This window comes from Hypanus sabinus, chromosome 1 (genome assembly GCF_030144855.1).
Source record: "Hypanus sabinus isolate sHypSab1 chromosome 1, sHypSab1.hap1, whole genome shotgun sequence".
Lineage (NCBI taxonomy): Eukaryota > Metazoa > Chordata > Chondrichthyes > Myliobatiformes > Dasyatidae > Hypanus > Hypanus sabinus.
Window position 1 is genome coordinate 188764232 of NC_082706.1, and position 17474 is coordinate 188781705.

General features: G+C 39.8%; 1 protein-coding gene across 1 annotated transcript in view; it reads left to right on the forward strand.

The window, feature by feature from the left end:
- The window catches only part of zbtb10 (zinc finger and BTB domain containing 10), a 106265-nt gene that overhangs the window by 57238 nt on the left and 31553 nt on the right, over positions 1-17474 (forward strand). The window contains exon 2 of the mRNA XM_059983520.1: positions 11137-12109. Within this exon, the coding sequence (XP_059839503.1) occupies positions 11137-12109 (973 nt within the window). The remainder of the gene's footprint in view (positions 1-11136; positions 12110-17474) is intronic.

The window sequence follows — 17474 nt, forward strand, 5'->3', positions numbered from 1 at the left end:
CCGGCTCACAATTAGATAGCCTACGGGGGTTTGCGAGCACAGAGCTTTGGAGCCTCTGCGCCACGGGGGGCAGGTTGAGGGAGGCTTAAAAGTGAGGCTGAAGATTTCAAATGAAGTTTTTCCTTCGACTGCAGTTACCGACTCCGTGTCGTAATTTTAGCACTGCATGTAGCACACCACTACAGTATCATATACTGTGTCTGGTGCACCTGATGTGGCCTCCTGTGTATTGGTGAGGCCCAACGTATGTTTGAGAGACCGCTTCGCTGAGCACCCACGTTCCGTCCGCCAGGAAAAGCAGGACTCCCGGTGGCCACCCATTTTAATTCCACTTCCCATTCTGATTCCAATCCATGGCTTCCACTATTGGCGCAATGGGGCCACGCTCAGGTTGGAGGAACAGCACCTTGTATTCCTTCTGGGTAGCCTCCAATTTGATGGCATGAAGATCAATTTCTTGAACTTCCAGGAATGCCCCATCCATTCTCCATTCTTTTTTTCCCTTCTCACCTTCTCGCCTTATCTCCTAGCCTGCTCATTGCTTCACTCTGGTGCTCTTCCCCCTCCCCCCCTTTCTTTCTCCCATGGCCTATGTTTCTTTCACCAATAAATTTCCTGTCTCTTTACTTAAGCCCTCCCCTTACAAGTTTCACCTGTCACCTTGTGTTTCTCTTCCCCTCCTCCACCTTTTAAATCTACTCCTCGGCTTTTTTTCTCCACTCTTGCCGAAGGCTCTCAGCCCAAAACATCAGCTATATTCTTTTTCCATAGATGCTGCCTGCCCCGCTGAATTCCTCTCACATTTTGTGTGTGTTGCTTGGATTTCCAGTATCTGCAGATTTTCCCTTGTTTCTTTTGAGGGGCAAGGTTTCCAGAGGTTTTGTTGGAGGCAACTGCAATTACAATGCATAAAAAGTAATTGGATAGGAAAGACGGGACTAATACAGGCAAATGTGATTAGCATATATAGGCATCATGATTGGCATGTACAAGGAGGGGCAAAATAACTTGTTTCTGTGCTGTACATTTTTAAGATTCTAATTAATTTGCTTGCAGATCTTTAATGAGGTTGCAGACATTAAAACATTTGAGGGTAAAGATTCTAGTTACTATGTTTTGAAAGGTTACTATAGATGGACTATCATAGAAACTTGCTACTTGGAGGGTAGCTTAACAAAAAATTCTATCATTTTTACCGTTTTGTAATCTGATTACTCTGTGCAATTAAGATTTTAAAATTATGTATGATTACAAAACATAAAGGCCTCGACCCAAAATGTCATCTGTTTATTCCTTTCCATAGATGCTTCCTGACCTGCTGAGTTCCTCCAGCATTTTGTGTGTCTAGCACCTGCAGAATCTTGTTTTGTAATTAAACCCTTTTTCAGCTCTTAGTGCGACTGAATTATCACTCTTAAATGTACCAAGGCATTTGTTAAAAGCATTTGTATATTACATTTTAAAGCCACGTCTGATTTTATTGGTATATGCCAGTTATGTTGGCAATATGCCATGTAATCTTCGGAGGATTATGAATGCAAGTAATAGGGAAGTGGTTATTATGTTGTATGTAGATAGTGCTGAAATCATAAATTTGTGTACTTTACTACAGGTGTGTATTATGTTAAGGCTGTATAAGGCAGTGGAGATGCCTCATTTTCGAATCTTATGAGCAATTGTGGGCCCCTTAGCTAAGATGTGTTGACACTGGAGAGAGTTCAAAGAGGTTCGTGAAAATGATTCTAGGGTTGAATAGTTTATCGTATGAGGAGCAGTTGATGGCTCTTGTACTGTACTCGTTGGAATTCGGAGAATGAGGGGGTGACCTCGTTGAAATTTGAAAGGTCTGGAGAGAATGTTTCCTTTTATGGAGGATTCTAAGACCAGAAGACACAGCCTCAGAATAGAGGGACATCAATTTAGAATGGAGATCAGGATTTCCTTAAGCCAGAGAGTGGTGAATCTGTAGAATACTTTGCTATAGGCAGCTGTGAAGGCCAAATCTTTGTGTATATTTAAGGCAGAGGTTGGTAAATTTTCAATTGGTCAGGGCATGAAGGGATACAAGATTGGGGCTGAGAGGGAAATGGATCAGCCATGACGAAATGACAGAGCAGACTCGATGGACCAAATGGCCTAATTCTGCTGCTGTATTTTATGGTCTTGTGGTATTATGACTTCGTTTACTGAGTTCACTGAGTTTAGTTTTGCATTAACAGAATAGATGTAACCATATTGTTATCTAATGCTCTTTTCTTTAGCTCTTTACAACCTGTGCTTCAGGACATTTGGAGATTTAAAGCCAAAAATAACTAATCATCAATACATTTTTCATACCTACATTAATTTGTTGTCAATGTTGATAAACCTGTGTAAGTAAGCACTTTAGCTGGCTACAGTCATAATTATATAATAAAATAGCAGGTCTGTGGCCCACTATGTTGTTTAATTCTATTGGAATGCTGGGGTGACGATGAGTTCCCATTTTATTTCTCCATTCCACTTCTACTCTGACTTAGTGACCGTAACAGTAACCTCCTTCAGTGTTACAATGAAGATCTGCTTGAGCATGTCTTCACGCTTGCATGTTGCAACTCCTACATTTCTTGTGTCAGTGTTCTCTCTTTAACTGCTCCCTAGATAAACCTTGACCAGATAAACTTGTTTATAGCAATATCATCCCAGATTTTCCTTATTAGGGGGCATCTTCCCCACCTCCCTAATCCTTAGCAGTTTAATTAGCGAGCTTTGACTATCTCCTAACCACTTCTGACGCAGGGTCTTGAACCAGAAAAGTTAGCTCTGTTTCTCTTCTCACAGATGTAGCATAATCTAGAGAGTACTTTGAGAATTTTCTGCTTTTCGTTTAAATTTATAGTATCTGCAGGGTTTTAAATTTTTAAGGTAAAATTAAAATTATTTTAAAGATTTAAGTTTTCCATGATAAAACCACTTATGTTCTTATCTCCCTGCCTCTCTTACTACTTTCCATCTCCCCATCTCTTTTTGGAGGTGTTTGCAGGTGGCTCAGAAATTAAGTACAAAAGAACATCAAAATATTATGGAGCGTAAAATAGAAAAGTGAAAACACGTAGTTTGAGTCAATTATCATAGAAAATTATTTTAAGGTTTTAAAAATTCCTTCTATCTAATCTTTACCTCATGAATAATTTCATACTATTAGAAATATTAGAAAGTAAAATTTAAAACTTATTTTTCATCAGATTTAAGAGTTTATATTTTAAATGTTGCAGTATTTTATAAGATAGCCTCAAGTCAATTTTCAGTGAATCAGAAACCAGGTCATTTAGAGTCAGTGGAACTCTGTGTAAGATGGTTTATTATAAGAACATAGAACAGTACAGCTCAGAACAGGTCCTTCAGCCCATAATGTTGTGCCAGCCCTATAACGTATTCTAAGATTGGTCGAACCCCTCCCACATAACCCCTCATTTTTCATTCATTCCTTTGCCAAATGTTGCCCCAGATATCATTGCCTGTGGCCTCTTGTGTCTCATCTTTATTGGATAGGTCACTGGGGAAGGCAGCCTGCCTCACAGAGAGATGTTGGGCAGCCTTAGCTTCTATCTACTGGGGTCTGAGTCAGTGAGCGAGGAATTGTGACTGAAGGCTGGCAGAGGCTGAGGGAACCTGACAGGATGGAAACTTGTGTTCAGAAGCAGGGGCAGCTGTTTCAAAGTAAGGTGTCGTCCATTGAAGATGAAGCTGAGGTAAAATGTTTACTCCCAGAAGAGGGTGTATGTGATAAGTGAAAGTCAGAGTCACACACCTTGGAAACAGGCCCTTTGGCCCAACTGCTCCATGCTGACCAAGATTTCAATCTAAGCCAGTCCCATTTGCCTGTGCTTGGTCCGTATCCCTCAAAATCTCAGACCTGGCCAAGTACTTTGTAAAAGTTATCACTGATTCTGCCTCAACCACTTTATCGGGCAGATAGTTCAATGTACAGGCCTAATATGATAAGATGGGCTCTTGATCTCACAATTTACCTTGTTGTGGCTGTTAGACTTTATTGTCTTCCTGTATTGCACTTTCCCTGTAACTGCAACACTTTATTCTGCATTCTGTTATTGTGTTTCGCTTCCCCTATTTCAATGTACTGATGTGATGCATGCAAAACAAAGTTTCTCACTGCTTCTCAGTTGCTGTGACAATAATAAGACCAGATGCCCATGCAACAAGCGAGTAGAGTAAGGCCATTCAGCTCATCAAATCTCCACAGCCATTCCATCATGGCTGATCTATTATCCCTTTTAACCCCATTCTCCTGTCGTCTTTTGATACCCTTACTAATCAATGAACTTATCAACTTCTTCTTTAAGTATACTGTGTGACTTGGCCTGCACAGTCTGTGGCAATGAATTCCACAGATTCACCCCCCTCTGGCTAAAAAGCTTCCTCCTCATCTCTGTTCTAAAAGGAAGTCTCTCTATTCTGAAGCGGTCCTGGACTGCCCCACTATAGGAAACATACTCTCCACAAGAACTCCTTTCAATATCTGCTAGCTTTTAGTGAGATTCCTCCCCTCCACCCCATTCTTTTAAACTCGAGTGAGTAGAGGCCCAGAGCCATCAAAAAGTCCTCATACATTGACCTTATCATTCCAGTGAACCTCCTCTGGACCCTATCCAATACTAGAACATTGTTTCTTAGACAAGGGGCCAAAAACTACTTAACAATATGCCAAGTGCAGTCTGACCAATGCCTTATAAAGCCTCAAGATCACATCCTTGCCTTTACATTCTAGTCCTCTTGAAATGAATGCTGACATTGCATTTGCCTTGCTCACCAGTGACACAACATGCAAGTTGCTGGAGCAGGTGGAGGGTGGGGAATGGAAAGGGTTGATGCTTTTGCTGCTGCTTGTGTGCGGGACGGGGAGGGTGGGCTTTGGGATTCTGCAATTTCTGTCATTCATTCTTAGGTTTTGTGGATGTAAGCAAAGAGTACAGATTACAAGTTGTGTACTGTATACAGTCTCTGATATTAAAATAAACCATTGAAGCTAACCTTTAGGGAATCTTCTATGAGGAATCCCAAGTCCCTTTGCATCTCAGATTTTTGAATCTTCTCCCCATATAGAAAATGGTCTGTGCCTTTATTCCTTCTATCGAAGTGCATGACCATACACTTCTCCACACTATATTTCATCTTGTGCTGGCGCATGGCCAAGTGGATAAGGTGTCGGTCTAGTGATCTGAAGGTCTCTAGTTTGATCCTTGGTTGAGGCTGCGTGTGTGTCTTTGAGCAAGGCACTTAACCGCACATTGCTCTGCAACAACACCCGTGCCAAGCTGTATGGGTGCTTATGTCCTTCCCTTGGACAACATCGGTGGCGTGGAGAGGGGAGACTTGCAGCTTGGGCAACTGCCGGTCTTCCATAAAATAAATTTCGCCCAGGCTTGCACCCTGGAAACTTTCCAAGGTGCAAATCCATGGTCTATCAAGACAAACGGAGGCCTACTACATAGTTCATCTTCCACATCTTTGCCTGTTCTTCCATTCAGTCCCTCTGCAGACTTTGTTACCTCAAAACTACCTTCCTTTCCACCTATCTTCATATCATTTGCATACTTGCCCACCAAACCATCAATTCTGTCATCCTAATCATTGACGTATAACGTGAAAAGAAACAGTCCCAAGACTGGCCCCCATGGAACACCACTAGTCACCAGCAGCCAACCAGAAAAGAGCCCCTCCCCCATTCCCACTCTTTGCCCCCTGGCAGTCAGACAATCCTCTGTCCGCATACCATACATACCTATCCTTCCTGTAATTCCACAGGCTCCCATCCTGCCAAGCAGCATCATGTGTGGCACCCTGTCAAGGGCCATCCGAAAATCCAAGCAAACACCATCCACTGGTTCTCCCCATCCATCTGCCTGCCACCCCCTCAAAGAACTCCAACAAATCTGTCAGTCAAAAATCTCGTTAAGGAAACCATCCTGATTTTGGCCCATTCCATGATGTGCCCCCAAGTACCCTAAAACCACATTTTTAGTAATAGATTCCAACATCTTTCCAACCACTGAATTCAGACTAATTTACCTATAATTTCCCTTCTTCAGCCTCTCTCCTTCCCAAAGAGTGGAGCAATACCCGCAATCCTCCAGTCCTCCGGAAGCACCCCAGAACACAGTGATTCCTGAAAGATCATTACCAATGTCTCTACAATCTCTTCAGCTATCTCACCCAGAACCCTGGGATACAGTCCACCTGGTCCAGGCAATCCATCCACCTTCAGCTCCTCAAGCATCTTCTCCTCTGTGATAGCAACTACACTCGTGCCCCTGACATTCTTGAATCCCCAGCACACTGCTAGTGTCCTCCATGATGAAGACCGACACAAAATACCCACTATGTTCCTACATCACTTCTCCCTCCCCCATCACCAAAACTGTCCAGCATCATTTCCAGTGGTCCAACATCCACTCTCATCTCTCTCCTACTCCCCATATATCTGGAAAAAGCTTTTACATTATTGGATAGCTTACCTTCATATTTCATCTTTTCTCTCCCAGTGGCTTCCCTATTTGCCTTCTATTGGTTTCCAAAAACTTCCCAATCCTCCCAATATCCCACTAATCCTTGATGTATTATATGCCCTCTCTTTGCTTTTAGCCACAGTTGTGTCATCCTCCCCTTAAAATACTAATTTTTGTTATTGAATTACTGTGAAAACTTTTGAATGCCAGCACATCAGTACATTAAGGTAGTACAAGAGAAAAACTGACATTATGCAGAATAAAGTATTGAGAGTTACCGAGAAAGTGCAGGCAGATGAGAAGAAAGTGCAAAGTCATGGCAATTTAGATCGAGGTCAAAGGTCCATCTTTCTGTGCAACTGTTCTTTCACAGTGGAATTGAAGCTGCCATTGAGCATGGCTGCACATGCTGTCAGGCTTTTGTTTCTTATTTCTAATCGGAGGTGGTGTGGGAGGAGGCTGGCTTTCATGATGAGTTGAGGTATGTCCACAGTTCTTTGCAGTTCCATATGTGTGCTTGTATATATACTCAAAGAAACAGAAAAGATGAAAAGACTTCATCCTTTCATCTGTAGGAACCCAGGTTTGTTAAGTGATGTGATCATGTTTCTATAAAGTAGTAAAAAAAAGTGATGTTTAATATTGTACTTACTCATTTTGCTTTTGGATAACAATATTTTTTCTTAGTGCTCTTGCAGTTAGTTTTAGTCTGCACCATTCATTTCTGAGAAAAAAGTATTCCACAATTTTGAACTTAAGAACATTTCTGGGACAAAATTCTTACATAACAAATTATTTAAGTTACATGACACAAAAAAACTAGACAAGATGAATGTTTATGTAAAGTATCTGGTTTAAAGTATTTGTGTAAGAAATCTGTGGTAGTAAATTCTCTATTTTTAATGGATTTGTTAAGTATACAAAGAAAAAAGTTTGTAGGATGAATTGGCATTAATCGGTTTTCAAAGAGCTGGCATAGGTATGATTGATTCTGTATTACAATGGTTTATGATTCTGTGTCTGCGGCTTATTGGCAGTATATTAAAATAATAAAGGTTGCCCTTGAAGCAACCAAATTATTACTGTGCATTTGCTAATGAGCGCTGCACATTTCTTGAGATTTCAATTTCACAATTAAAATTTTTCAAATTAAAGCCATGGTGCACATGTCCTGTGAGGTGAACAGACATGGCTAATATGTTTTGATCTCTTATATTACTGGTTATTTCTACTCCTGTTACTTGTATTCTGTTTGAGAAGAGCAGATTTGTTAATACTGTCATACAAGTAAAGTTCATGCTTCAGATCAATCCTTCATCAGAACTGGAAAAGTGAGGAAATAAGCTTGTCATAAGCTGTAGAATAGAGAGGATGAAGGAAATATCTGTGATGGGATGGAAGCCAAGATTTTCTGGGTGACAGTCTTTCAATACCATCTTAACTAATAGATGGATGAAAATAGGGAAAACAGAAGGAAATGTTGAAATTGAGGGATGTAGGCACAACAGCTATTGGAAATTGTGAAATCTGAAATTGCTGGAATTGCTTAAACATCTGATAGAACTGTGATGAGAGAAAATTTTGAGATAAAGTTACAGGTGAATGAGGAATGAGAACTGACAAACAGAAAAGCCATTTATCTGATAACGTTGAATTTGTAGCTTGATGAAAGTTGAAGTGGATTTTCTCAAAGTTGTGCTTCTATTTAAAATATTCTACTAGGACAGGCAAAAGTGCATCTGCTATAAATTGCAAAGTGTAGCTTACTTTTGAATGATCTCTTAGTATATGTTCAAAAGCTGTTAAAATAGATTTAAATATTTTTAACCATTTCATAACAATTTAGATGCTGTAACTTGAATTTAAAACATTAAAACAATTAAAAATCTTAATTGCACATACCATTTTCCATTGGATTAGTAGCCCCATTTTTATTTGCAGGTCCCTATTTGTAAGTTGCACTCTCCGATTCATTGTGCATAGTGCATCCCACAGCATAGCATGAGGTTGGATGGACTTGCTGTTAATCTCCAGGTTGTTTTTGATGTAATGAGCAGGCAGTTTGATTCAGTTAGATGCTGATTAGTAGAATACGCGCATCATCATGAGAAGTTCAGCATCATGTAGACTAACATTATTGTCAATAATCAAAAACAATAAATGATGGTTACTTAGCCATTTTTACCATATAACCCTTAGGAATATGTGTAGTGAGTGCCAAAGTGGCTAGATACTTTCCAACAAAGTCTTGATCTGTTTGCATATTCTATTTTTTTTATAATTTTTGCATGATTTTTCTCGACTACATTTGCTTTGTTTTCCATTTGAATTGAAGCATTGCAAAATTAGTATAGAACTAGTTAAATTTTTATTCCACTTCTTTTAAGCAGAAAAATAGATTTATGTATGCTGAAATTTGGAATTTATGATGCTACAACATCGTGCACCCTGAGCCCATTCTCAATTTTTTAAAACTGTAACACCTATATACAGTTGGCCCTCCTTATCCTTGAGGGATTGGTTCCGGGACCCCTCGCCGATACCAAAAAACGCAGATGTTCGTCCCTTATTCATCCTGTCTCAAGGCGTTGGAACTTAGGACCCAGCGGAACCCCAGACCTTATTTAACCTGTTTCAGTGCGGTTGACATTAGAACCTGGCAGCCGAGCTCTGAATCCGCAGTGTTTCTGTTCACGAAAATAATCGCGATCACGATTGAAAATAAAGTGGAAATAATGAAGCAATTGGAAAGAGGTGAAATGCCATTGGTCATTGGAAAAGTGTTAGGCTACAGTTGGTCAACGATCGGAACAATTTTAAAGGATAAGGTGAGAAAGGCCCTTCCCCGATGAAACCTACAATTATTACTAAGCAACACAGTGGTTTAATTATTGGGTTTTGGGGTTTTGGGTTTTTGATCCTTCACATCATCCAGGCACGGAAGGAGAGTGTGCTTGGAAGTGGTCTGTCATTGGATTGAACTCGGGAACTTCCCGAGCCCGGTGCTGAAACATATGTTCTGAAGTGTTTATATGCATAGAAAGGTAAAATATATACTATATACTAAGACAAACATTTGACTAACTGACGCTAAATAATACCGGATGTACCTGTTCTGACTTACATAGTAAGAGAGATCTTCTGATTTTTTTTCAATCCAGATCCACGGTAACCTACGCACATCCTCCTGTATACTTTAAATCATCTCTAGATTTCTTATAATACCTAATGCAATGTAAATGCTATGTAAACTAGTTGTTATTCTGCATTGTTTAGGGAATAATGACAAGAAAAAAAGTCTACATGCTCAAACAACAAGTGCTGGAAGAGCACTTCTGGGTTTTCTCGATTCGCGCTTGGTTGAATTCGCACATGCGGAACTCGCAGATAAGGAGGGTCAACTGTACATATACTTATTGAAGAACCAAACACTGACCAGAAAAGTACTGTGGTTTTGTTCGTAGCTCACGTGTGCCTACTATGCATTACGCTGAGAAAGGCACAAATGAGTTCCTATCATTGCTAGTTATTGCTATCTGGAAAAATAAAGTCAGCAGTGGTTTAAAGTTCAAATGAAGATTGTAATAATTCAGCTGTTCACACCCGTACCTCTTACAAACTTGACCTTTATTATTTGATTTGTCTGCTGTTACCCCTTGAGTTTCATTGACTTTTTTGTTATTGAATCTCTCCTCCTAGCTTTTTAATCTTCCCCTCTGTGTGATATTCTAAATCTTTTTTCATAATCCATTGTTTTGCAATACCAAAGCAAGGTAGCAAAAAATAATGTGATTTTCCCAATGGCAGTCATTTCTGGGGGCTGTGTTTGATTAGAGGCCTAAATGAATGTAGTGAATAACTGGCTAGTAACAAAAGGGTCCTGATCAACCGGATACTCTTATTATTTATTTGGTTCGTTTTTATGTTAGGATTCTAATATTGTGTTTGTTAAATAGATTGATTTGTACTTTGTCGTACAAAATGCTTTAATCTGTACCAGTTTATTCAATAGAATAAATTAAATCAACGTGTGAACAACCTAGTTGAAAATGTATGCTTATGTTAATATCAATCTTTATGCCTTTATTAGAAAGAATTTCTCTTTATCACAAGAAAAAATTTTTTTAGGCTTGTATAATTCACTTTGAATTGTTTAAAATCAAATGGATAGTCAGAGGCTTCCTCCCAGGGCTGAAATGGCTAGAACGAGAGGACATAGTTTTAAGGTGCTTGGAAGTAGGTACAGAAGAGATGTCAGAGTTAAGTTTTTTATGCTGAGAGTGGTGAGTGTGTGGAATGGGCTGCTGGCGGCGGTGGTGGAGGCGGAAATGATAGGGTCTTTTAAGAGAATCCTGGGTGGATACATGGAGCTTAGAAAGATAGAGGGCTATGGGTAAGCCTAGGTAGTTCTAAGGTAAGGACATGTTCGGCATAGCTTTGTGGGCCAAAGGGCCTGTATTGTACTGTAGGCTTTCTGTGTTTCTTCTGAATCCAGTATGATTTTTTGTCAACAATATACACAAAATGCTGGTGGAACACAGCAGGCCAGGCAGCATCTATAGGAGAAGTACTGTCGACGTTTCGGGCCGAGACCCTTCGTCAGGACTAATTTTTTGTGTTTTTTTTCTAGGAGTCTGCAGTTACATCTAGATCAACGGATGAGTTGTACAGTGAATACAAAAGTGATCGAAATGAAATTTCCTATTGCTATCAACTGCTTCAAGAACTGAATGAACAGCGACAGCAAGGAATTCTGTGTGATGTCAACATTGTAGTGAAGGGTCAGGTTTTCAAAGCCCATAAGAACATACTAGTTGCGGGCAGCCGTTACTTTAAGACACTCTATTGCTATACTCCAAATGAGAGTTGTGACCAAGTTACAGTAACTCACCTTGATGTTGTTGCTGTGCAAGGTTTCACAGTCATTCTTGATTTCATGTACTCTGGGCATTTAGTTTTAACCAGCCAAAATGTCATTGAAGTTATGTCTGTAGCAAGCTATCTGCAAATGACTGACATTGTCCAGGCTTGCCGTGGTTTTATTAAAGAAGCCCTAAACATCAGTACAAAATCAAATGCAGCAGATAAAATAATAGTGCAGTATGAGAAGGTAAAAACATCCAACCCTTCCCATCGAGACAATACAGGAGTTGTGTTGAAACATGAGCCCAGTAGTCCTTGGGTGGTGAAATCTACAAATACAGTGAATAGTTGTGGCACAGTAGTCCTGCATGAAGAAAGAGTGAAATATGAAATGGAGGGCTATGGTTTAGATATGGGTTCAGTAATGCACCCAGATGACAGTTACCAGCTTCATGATACAACCTGGAATCAAGAAAATTTCGCAGATTATAGTGGAAAAGATCTGCAGATGGGGCTACCTCAAGATCAAAATCCTGCTTTTTCTTGGGGAAGTTTGGGAAAATTAATGCTGCAACAAGCGGGTCCACGAAGCGGACGAAGGAAAAACCACGTAACTAGAAGAATCGTATACAATGTTGCACCAAAAGTAGAAGATGGAGCTGGAGAAAACTTAATGATGCAACCTCCTATGACATACTCTGAGGATGGATTGCAGGATATTCCTGTAGGCCCTTTCTCAGGTACTACTGGGGTTATATATTAGTTTTGTGATATTCTGCATATGTGTTCACATTACAGTGATGTTCACAATCTTCTATGCCTCCTTCTATAACTTAGAAGATTTGTACTTCAAAGGCCCGAGCATGGATTTAGCTGGCAGTTCAGTGCAACACTGAGTGACTACTGTTCTCAGAGAAGTAATATTTCAGGTAGTATTAAATTAAGATTAGTGCTTATTCCCAGCATCCTTATTATTTATCAGCATCAAAGTAAACTGATTATTTGATCATTTTAATATTGCTGTGTTGTGGGATGCCATAAATAAATTGGCTACAACATTACCTACATTACAATGATAATTATACTTTTAAAAAATCTGTAATTGAATATAACATGCTTTGGTATCTTCTGAAATTGTTTGTGCTATATTACTACATAACTCATGCACGACTTGTTGCATTTCCTTAGCGGCCTTTTATATGAGGCCATTCAATCTGAATCGAACATCTTGTCTTAGATTATGTTTTATGTTTTGTTTCAGTGGATGTTATTACCTTGGGTTTTCAGAAGGCTTGTCAAAATGCCACGCGTGAGACTGCTAAGCAAAATAAAAGCTTGTGGTTAAAGGCAAGGTACTAGCTTGGATGGAATATAGGTTGACTGTCAGAAGTCAGAGCATTAAGGGGTACTTCTCAGGTTGATAATGTTCATTGCATTTTCTGATAACAGATCTGCGGGGATCAGTGTTGGAACTGCAACTTTTCAGTGATACATTAATGATCTAGGTAAAGGAACGGAAGGCATAGTGGCCAAGTCTGTAGGTGCTACTGAGATAAGTGGAAGGACAGATAGAGTTATGTGGTCAGAAAGTCTTCAAAAGAGCTTGGACAGGTTGGGAGAGTGGGTAAAATAATATGACCATAAGATGTAGCAGCAGAATTTGGCTATTTGGCCCATTGAGTCTGATCTACCATTTCATCATGACTGATCCAATTTTTCCTTCAGCTCCAATTTCCTGCTTTCTTCCCGTATTCCTTCATGCCCAGACCAATCAAGAATCTTATCAACCTCTGCCTTAAATATACACGACTTGGCCTTCATAGCTGCCTGTGACAAAGAATTCCACAGATTCACCACTTAAGAAATTCCTCCTCATATCCATTCTAAAAGAATGCCCCTCCTATCTGAGGCTGTGTCTTCTGATCTTAGACTTTCTCACCATAGGAAACATGTTCTCCACACTATCAAAGCCTTTTACCATTTGATAGGTTTCAATGAGGTCACCCTTCATTATTCAGAATTCTAGTGAATACAGGCCCATTGCCATCAAGCGCACTTCATATGACAACCCATTCAATTCTAGAAACATTTTTGTGAACTTCCTTTGAACCCTCTCCAGTTTCAGCACATCCTTTCTAAGATAAGGGGCCCAAAACTGCTCACAATACTCTTAAGTGAGGCCCCACCAGTGCTTTATAAAGGCTTCACCAGTGCTTTATAAAGGCTCAACATTATATCCTTGGTTTTATATTTTAGTCCTCTTGAAATAAATGCTAACTTTGCAATTTACCATTGACTCAACCTGCAAATTAACCTTTAGGGAATCCTACACAAAAGCTCCCAAGTCCCCTAGTGTTGCAGTTTTTTTTTGTAGTTTCTCTGTATTGAGAAGATGTCAATGCTTTTATTCCTCCTATCAATGTGCATGACCATACACTTCCTGAAACTATTCCATCCGCCATTTCTTTGCCCATTCTCCTAATCTGTTTATAAGTCCTTCTGTAACTTTTCTACTTGCCCAGATGAAGTCCAGCATTGGGTCATGTGTTGGAAGGAACAATGGATTATTTTTAAATGGGGAGAGAATGCAAAAATTGGAAGAACAAAGGGAATAAAAAGTCCTAATTCAAGATTCCCTTAATGTTAACATGGTGGTTGAGCTAGTAGTAAAGAATGAAAATGTAATGTTAGTCTTTTTGAGATGACTAGAAGATGGGAGAGCTAGGATGGGCCATAAAAAGCCCTTGGCAAGTAGGATTAAAGAGAATTGCATGGGATTTCACATATATCTGATGCAGTAGGAAAACTAGAGAGACAGTAGAACCACTCGAGTAAAGGATGGAACATGTACTTGGTGTTTACAAAGAAGACAGTGAGATCAATGTAGAGCATGTTACTATACTGGAACATATTGAGCTAAAGAAAGAGGTAGTTTTGGGTATCTCAAGAACATTAAGCTGACTATGTCTCATGGGCCTGATGGGATATGCCTCGCGTTATTGAGAGAGGCAGAGATGAGATAGCTCGTGGCCTTGACCATGATCTTCATGTCCTTCTGCTATTCAGGAAATAGGAATAATCCTGGAAACGACTGCTATGTCTCTGGTTAGCGGTAGGGCCCAACACTGATCCCTGCAGAATTCCTCTAGTAACTAGCAGGCAGCCAGAAAAGGCCCCACTGTATTCCTATTCTTTGCCTTCTGCCTGACAGCTACTCTTCTGTCCATTATTTCCTATAGTACCAAGGGCTCCTTGTTTAGCAGCCTCATATGCATCATTAAAGGCATTATGAAAATCTAACAAACATCCACTGACTCTCTTTTGTCTATCCTGCATGTAACTTCCCCAAAGAATTCCAACAGGTACGTCAGTCAAGATTTTCCCTTCTGGAAACTATACTGACTTTGGCCTATTTTCTTATGTGCTTCCAAGTATCATGAAACTTCATCCTTAATAATGGATGCCAACATTCTAACTAATGAAGTCAGACTCACTAGCCTAGAATTTCTTGTCTTGCCTACTAACTTAAAGCGTGGGGTGACATCTGCGATTTTCAAGTCCTCCACAGCCATTCCAGAATCAAGTGATTCTTGAAAATCGCTACTAATGCATTCGCGGTCTCTTTAGCTACCTCCTTTAGAACTCTGGTGTGCAGTCCATCTGGTCTACTGGACTTACCTACCTTCAGACTTTTCAGTGTTCCAAGCACCTATTCCTTAGCAATAGCAACTGTACTCCCTTCTTACCCCTTCACTATCTTGAATTTCTGGCATGTTACTGGTATCTTCCACAGTGAAGTCTAATGCAATATACAACGGATTTCGGTTAATTGGGACACATCGAAACCAGTACCTCTTGGCCCAATTAAGCAGCCAAACTAATTAGCCGAAGTTTCATGGAAATAGTTAAAAGGGTATAAAGACGAACTACCATTTAACTGAATAACAAATTATGTATTTAAATATGCAGAACAAATTAGAATGTTTCCATACTACTACACCACTATAAAACTTTTTATTAGTTCCTAATAGTTATCCACCAGAGGGATTCACCTTGTTTCTATCTTGTTCTAATTTGTTTTACTGCTTTATTTCTTGCCAACTATCAATGACAGAAATCCCTGCTTTTTGAACACTTTGCTGTCAGTACTGTGTAGTCTCTAATGGTTACACAAGAGCACAAGTCTGATGCTAGTTAGAAACTGTTTGACAACAGTCTCTTACCCCAATTAATCGACATAATATCCCAAGTAAACAAAGAGAAACCCGGCTATTTTCTCAATTTGTTTTAAGAATTGTTCAAAATAAGCGGCTGCCCCAATTAGCTGATGGACTAATTAAGTGAATCCACCATACTTTTTTCAGTTCATCCTTTGTTTCTCATTGCTACCTATCCAGCGTCATTTTCCTGCAGTCTGATGTGCTCTCTTGACTCTGTTAGCACCTTCTTTTGTATTAGCTTCCTTTCATATTTCATCTTTGCTCTCATTTCTTCTTGCTGCTTTCTGTTGGTTTTTAAAAGCTTTTTAATCCTTTTAGCCTCCCCTAATTTTTGCTATATTGTATCCCTCCTCTTTTGCTTTTATGCTGTCTTTGACTTCCCTTGTCGGGCACAGTTGCCTCATCTTCTTTAGAGAAATTCTTCCCTGGGATGAAGCAAACCTGCATCTTCCGAAATACACTCAGAAACTCCAGCCAATCTGCTCTGCTATCATCCCATTATAATGTTCCCTTTCAATCAATTTTGGCCAGTTTCTGTCTCATGCCTCTTTAATTCCCTTTCCTCAACTATGATACTGATACCTCTGAGTTTAGCTTCTCCATCTCAGTTTAGCTTCTCCATCTCAAATGCGGGGTGAATTCTATCATACTATGATCACTGCCTCCTAAGGATTCCTTTACGTTAAGCTCCCTAATCCAAACCAATTCATTGCACAACACCTAATTGAGAATTGTGTTTTCCTTAGTGGCACAACAACAAGCTGTTCTAAAAAGCCAGCTCATAGGCATTTCACAAATTCCTTCTCTTGGGATCCAGGGCCAACCTAATTTTCCTAATCTACTTGGATATTGAAGTCCCCATGAACATCATAACATTGCCTGTTTTACGTGCCTTTTCACTTCCAGTTGTAATTTGTACCCCATTTCCTGGCTACTATTCGGAGGCATGTAGATAAGTCCTATCAGGGTCTTTTAATCCTTGCTGTTTCTTAATTCTACCCACAAGGATTCTACATCTTCTGATCCTATGTCTAAGCATTTGGGTTCATATTTTACCAATAGAGCCACCCCAGGTCCTCTGCCACACCTGCCTGCCTTTTCAATAGGACGAGTATGCTTGGATGTTTAGCTCCCTGCTCTGAACTTCTTTCAACCTCAATTCTGTGATGCCCTCAATGTCACACCTGTCGATTTGTGACTGCGCTATAAGATCATCTGCCTTGTGTGCTGTATACATTCAAATATAGCACCTTTAGTCCTGTATTCACCAGCCTGCTCAGTTCTGTCTCCATGTTGCCTGAAGTTATATCCTTATCCCTGTCTTAACTTTGTCTTATTCTGTATTCTGGAGACTTTCCTGCACTTGCCTTCCCTTTTACTCTATGCTTATTTTTCCAAACTGTTGAACCCACCCCCCGCTACTTCGTTTAGAGCCCTCTACAGCCCTAGTTAGGCAGTTGGCCAGGACCCTGCACCCAGAATTGTTCAAGTGGAGCCCATCACATCGGAACAGATAATGTATGTTAATTGACTTGTAGGATCGATGTAGCATTCTCTAGCAAATGCTGTAAATTACATCAGGTATTGAAGAAACCAGAACAAATTCTCTGGTGCTTCTACATTTCTTCTGTTAGTCTGGATAAATGTGCCTTTTGTAGTCAATAGTTTGAAATATCATTTTGATCTTTGTGTAATTAATGTTTGACTTCTGGTTATTTAGCTCTTTTTAAATTCTGAAGCAAAATGTTAAATGCTAGAAATCTGAAAAGAAACCTAGAAATACTCAGCAAATCAAGCAGCTTCATTGGGAAAAGAAGCAGTGAAGACTTCAGGGCGATATCCTTATAATAGGGACTGTAAATAGAACCATGATGTAAGATGTAAA